The sequence below is a fragment of the Alosa pseudoharengus genome, unplaced genomic scaffold (genome assembly GCF_046254945.1).
Source record: "Alosa pseudoharengus isolate Yale_2024_CS ecotype anadromous, Long Island Sound unplaced genomic scaffold, YU_APseudo_1.1 YU_APseudo_1.1_scf_24, whole genome shotgun sequence".
Taxonomy (NCBI): domain Eukaryota; kingdom Metazoa; phylum Chordata; class Actinopteri; order Clupeiformes; family Clupeidae; genus Alosa; species Alosa pseudoharengus.
In genome coordinates this window covers 24,701,326-24,706,770 of record NW_027468689.1, presented here as the reverse complement: position 1 = coordinate 24,706,770, position 5,445 = coordinate 24,701,326, and the positions used below count along the sequence as shown (strand labels likewise).

General features: G+C 43.1%; 1 protein-coding gene across 1 annotated transcript; it reads left to right on the top strand.

Moving 5' to 3' along the window:
* The first annotated feature begins 2,018 nt into the window (after positions 1–2,018).
* Positions 2,019–3,271, top strand: c1ql2 (complement component 1, q subcomponent-like 2). Its single transcript, XM_076302709.1, has 2 exons — positions 2,019–2,606; positions 3,090–3,271. Exons 1-2 carry the CDS (start codon positions 2,025–2,027, stop codon positions 3,267–3,269), a joined length of 762 nt encoding a protein of 253 aa, XP_076158824.1. The 5' UTR covers positions 2,019–2,024; the 3' UTR covers positions 3,270–3,271.
* Positions 3,272–5,445: the final 2,174 nt, after the last annotated feature.

Genomic DNA, 5,445 nt, shown 5'->3' with positions numbered 1-5,445 from the left:
AAATTGGGTGTAATATCACACTTTGTTTTTCTCTCTGTTTTTAACAATACACCTCATGTTTTGATATTGTTTGTTCATATGAGATCTCCCTCATGAACATTTATTGTGGGAATATCATGTAGATCAGTGTTTGTCAACTTTAGACCTAAAAAAAGTAGACCTACATCAAAAGTATATTAGACAATAGGCCTACTCACTGAACCACCTTGCTTATTGTCTTTGCACCTTGCTTATTGTGTCAGAGGATTCAAACTAGCATCGCTTACATGGCAGTGTTGCAGTACTGTTTGGATTTACATACAAGTTGGTTCAATATTGCAAACAACTCCTCTATATTATATTTTACCACGTCTACTCACGGACCAATTGGGAGAGCTTGCGGACCACCAGTGGTCCCCACACTTTGAAAAACACTGATGTAGATGGATGGATATGTGGAATAGAAAACACACCTGGTGCAGGTGAATCAGATCATGGCAAGATCCATAGAAAAAGCTTTCCTGCTAGGAAAAAATAGACACACATTAAATCAGCCATGTACACTCGATAGTACTCGTCTACAGTTGAGGCACCATGCAGAAGATTAAATATGCTTAAAAATGTCAAGAATGCCAAGTCTTCAAACTACGCACTACCCAAAAACATTTCAGGTTATTGAGCACGGATATTCATTCTAATTTGCACCTCTTAAATGGATGTAGCTTGTCATGCACATATTTCCAGTTCAGCCTGTGGCATTTCATCCCCCCCCCCCCCCCATAATTTGCCCAAAATGTGTGTCTTTCGATGACAATTGTTGAGATAGGCCTACAATGTCACAAACCCAGGGAAAGAATGGCAAGGTTTTTTTTATAACTGGTAGCTTAACTGAGAGGATGGGGTGTGAAAAGTTAAACCTTCTGCACCAGAAGACAAGGATTATCAGATTTGTTTCAGATGTGAAACCATCACTTTATGAGAGATTAGGGGAGTACACCAGTGTGAAATGGTGATTTTGCTTGGTTAGTTGGTAACAGATAGTAGTGATATAAGCATGATACTTGACAATAAATGATAGAGTGACCTTATGTTTGCCAAGAGCCTTAGTGTAATGTCCATGATGCACAATAATAGACGTCAATAACAGGTTAGGCCACTCAATACTCTTCATCACATTTCTAATGAAAGAATGGATCAGACCCATTTCGTACTCTTATAGCAAATACTTTTGTATTTCCATACAGCAAGGACATTATGAAAATAGAAATGCTTAAAGTCAGTAACACATAACTGAGTGGACTAACATGTCTCCAAACGGTGGTGCTGAAAGGACAGCGCCCGTTCAGAAAGCGCAGCAAGGTGGCGCGGTGGCAAAAAAACTCTACCCAGTGTCGCTTTCCAGTGATTCGGGATTTGTGTCACGAAGAAAACACTCTTGAAAATCCTTCTAAAATATTGTGGCGGCGATGCACGGATCATCAGTCCTACACCTGACAAGTATTAGAGGTCTGAGGTAGTTTTGTAATTCAATATTCCTCCCATTGTGAAATGGGATTTGTAAATCATACATAAAGATTGCACGATTATTGTTTTCGACCATAATCCAAATTTTAACAGGTTTTGTCTCTCAAGGAGTTACGTCAGAAAAGCGTTCTCCTCTCTCTCTCTCTCTCTCCCTCTCTCTCTCTCTCTTTAGCGCGTAGAGGGGCGAGGGGCTGAGATTGCTTGGAGCGCTTCACGCTCAGTCCTGAGAAGCGACTGCCCGTCCAGCCATGCCAGCACGCGTCCCCTCTGTCTGCTCTCTGAAGCGTTTTGATACTGGCATGACCGCCTAAGGCTTTTCACTCACGACAGAACGGTGGCGTTGAAAAAACTGCCATTCCTCCTGTGCACCCTCTCGGCTTCGGAACCAAGTTTTTTTCTTTTCGGAACGCACCACAAAAAAGCCTTTCACGATTACTTCTCAAAGCCCTCCCGACTTTCTATCGCTGGCTTCTCGGGCTCTCCAGAGGAAGCGACTAGTTGCTGCTGTTGTCGGCATCGTCATGGTGTTAGCACTGATTATCGCCATACCACTGCTTGTGCAAAGTTCCAAGACTTCTGCGCACTACGAGATGATGGGCACTTGCCGGATGATTTGCGATCCGTACAGTCCGAAAGCAAGTGCCACCGCCATGGAGGTTATGCAGGACTTAAGTGCGATTCCGTCTCCGCCGTTTGTGCAAGGGACTAGAGGGGAACCGGGGAGGCCGGGGAAACCAGGACCGAGAGGTCCACCGGGGGAGCCGGGACCACCCGGTCCCAAAGGACCTCCCGGGGACAAAGGCATTTCTGGGAGGCCCGGGTTCCCTTCCTTAACGTCAGGCACGGCGCAGACCGAAACGGGAGAGGTCGGCGCGGCTATCGGGAGCTCTAAAATAGCGTTCTATGTTGGATTGAAGAACCCACATGAAGGATATGAAGTACTAAAGTTCGACGATGTGGTCACGAACTTGGGGAACCATTACGATCCATCTACGGGCAAGTTCACCTGTCAGGTTTCCGGAATCTATTTCTTCACCTACCATGTACTAATGCGTGGAGGAGACGGGACAAGTATGTGGGCCGATCTTTGCAAAAACGGACAGGTAATATGTCTTCATTCCTCATCTGGATTAATTCAGAACGATTTGTTATTGCAGGTGGTGTTGTTAGGTACTTAATGGGGCGTCCTCCCGACACTTTAATCCGAACAAAGCCTGGAAAAGTTTGAAAGAAAAATTCACAAGTCATAACTTCAGTGTACGGGTGCGCAGAGTGTAAGAGCATCTGCTCCTCTGTTGTTAAGATAAATCTGCCCCTTCAGTCTGCTAAATAATGAGATTACTGGATTTACCAGTGTTAAAGACAGGCTTATTTGTGCGATCTTTGACATTTTGGAAGATTATATCATACAACATCGGATATTTTGTGTTGATCACAGGATAGGCTAAGTGGAGTAGAGCGCACTATATTTTATAGTTTTTAAAACTCCTTAGTGCATATAATATAGATAGAATGCAAACAAACAATATTATGATGAACTCATCAGATACACAAAATTATTGAACGGCTTCCGTTTGAATCTACAGGTCCGTGCAAGCGCAATAGCCCAAGACGCAGACCAAAACTACGATTACGCAAGTAACAGTGTCGTGCTGCATCTGGATTCGGGTGATGAAATTTACGTCAAGTTGGACGGCGGCAAAGCTCATGGGGGCAACAACAACAAATACAGCACTTTCTCTGGATTCATTTTATACCCCGATTAACTCGCCGCAAAGAGCGTCGCCAAACATCCGTGACTCTCCCTGCTTTGGAAAGAAATGCTTCTGAACTCCAAAGTAGCCTACGGTTAACATCCTAGGATTTATTTTGTATTGCTTGTTATTTATTTTTGTGATATTGTTATTGATTTTACGTTGTGAAGACCAGAGAGCTCACAGGCCAAGTCTAAATTTACCCCACTGTTCACTGTAGTTCATGAGGAGACATAGCTGCTTATTTCGTTTGAATGTGACCTCTGTGTTGTAATCAGAAGAAATATGTCTCTATGAATAGTTATATGTGATATACAATTATATGTAAGCTACAACATTTGTGAGGAAAAGAAAACCATGTGTGATGTCCCCCAGAGAATATATTATGTTTTTAAAGCTTTCATATGAAATTATAACTATATTAACCAAGTATGTACATCAATAAACACTGTTTTTGTATCTTGTGTTGAGTTACTTGACCAATGGCTGAATTGATTAATGGTGAATTCTGTGTATTACTTATGCTGTATTCCTAAACAGCATACTTCTACTGGCCCTTAACTACAGTAGGCTCCATGACTAAGCTACAGCTGTCAAATGGGCTCAGACCCTGCGTAGTCTGTCACGGGGCTGATTCAAGAACCTTCATGTTTTTATACTTTTCACCTGGATTATTTTTTTTAAAAGCAGCACATTCTCTCTCTCTCTCTCTCTCTCTCTCTCTCTCTCTCTCTCTCTCTCTCTCTCTCTCTCTCTCTCTCTCTCTCACACACACACACACACACACACACATGCACAAGCACAGAGACATACCAAAAACAAAGCCAAGCACACAAAAAACACACAGTCTCACCAAAACCAGCACAAACACACTTGTGCACGTATGCGCACACACACACACACACACACACACACACACACACACACACACACACAAAGCCATATCCAGACCCCACCAAACTTCCCTAATTGTCGCCCACTGGCGAGACAGCTTCTGACCATAAAGTGTACAAATGAGAGCCTCTCTCCCACCCTCAGTGTCATCTGTATTCGCTGTCGTTGTCACCACCCCACCGCACCACTCAGCCCCTGTTTCCATTCCTCCACTGCTCCACTTGTCAAGAGGAGACATCAGGGGCTAAAGCGGATGATGGATTGATGAGGATTTTAAGGCTGGTAGGGGCCAGGGATGGCAGGCCCCATCCGGCTGTGATCTATGCGTGCACACGTTGTTAGTTTCTGTACGGGGGAGCAGCCTGCTGCTTTGCCACCTTTCAAAAAAGTTCCCACAGCGTTTGGCGGTCATTGAAAGCCTAACCATGGAGACAGGTCCACATCTACTGAGATGTAAATCTGATGTTCTTGACAGATTTGGATCTTTGTTTACATAAATCCTAATTTATTCCACCTTTCCAGGAAAGCCTGACCATGGTCACACTGATCTATAGCAAGCCTGTTTGCATCCAACTTACCATGAGATGTGGGCATAGTGCTTACCCTTGGAGGATTATATGAGGTCATGTTGGTGAATGAGGAGAAGATGTTTTGATTTATGACGGGCAGTGAAAATCTAAAGCAAATACAAGCAATGCAAATAATTTGTGGATGGTCCCGGATAGGTTGCATTGCAATGTCAACACAGCACATCGTTCTTTTTTCCAGTGCCCAATAAATTGTCTGTTTCATTCTCCTCAAGATCCAGCTGCTGTGTGATTGGCCAGCTGTTTGTTGAGACACATCAACTAAACAGCAATCAAGCAAAGCCAATATTAGCTTGAACTGTTAAACACTTCTAAGTTCCCCGTTTCTGCTTTGGTCCCACGTCCGGATGCAATAGTGTAATTTCCATCTTGGGAAGGGGTTTTGAAGAGCTAGTTGTTGCTCACAATTACCCCTGTTTTTTTTCTGGCTTTATTAAAAATAATCTCTTGTAATAGTGCACTTTACAATGCTTATATGGATGAGTCACAAGCATTTGTAAATAAAGATTGTAAGACTATATATTGGTTATGGTTATGGTTATGGTTATGGGACTTTGCAGACGCCTTTGTCCAAAGCGAATATTATTATTACATTATATATATTTTTTTAACATTGTGGAAATGTCTTCTGCCATCCTAGGGGAAATGAGCAGGGGTCACACAAATGACAGGAGACAAACAGACAATGGCAACATGTGCTGGGGAGA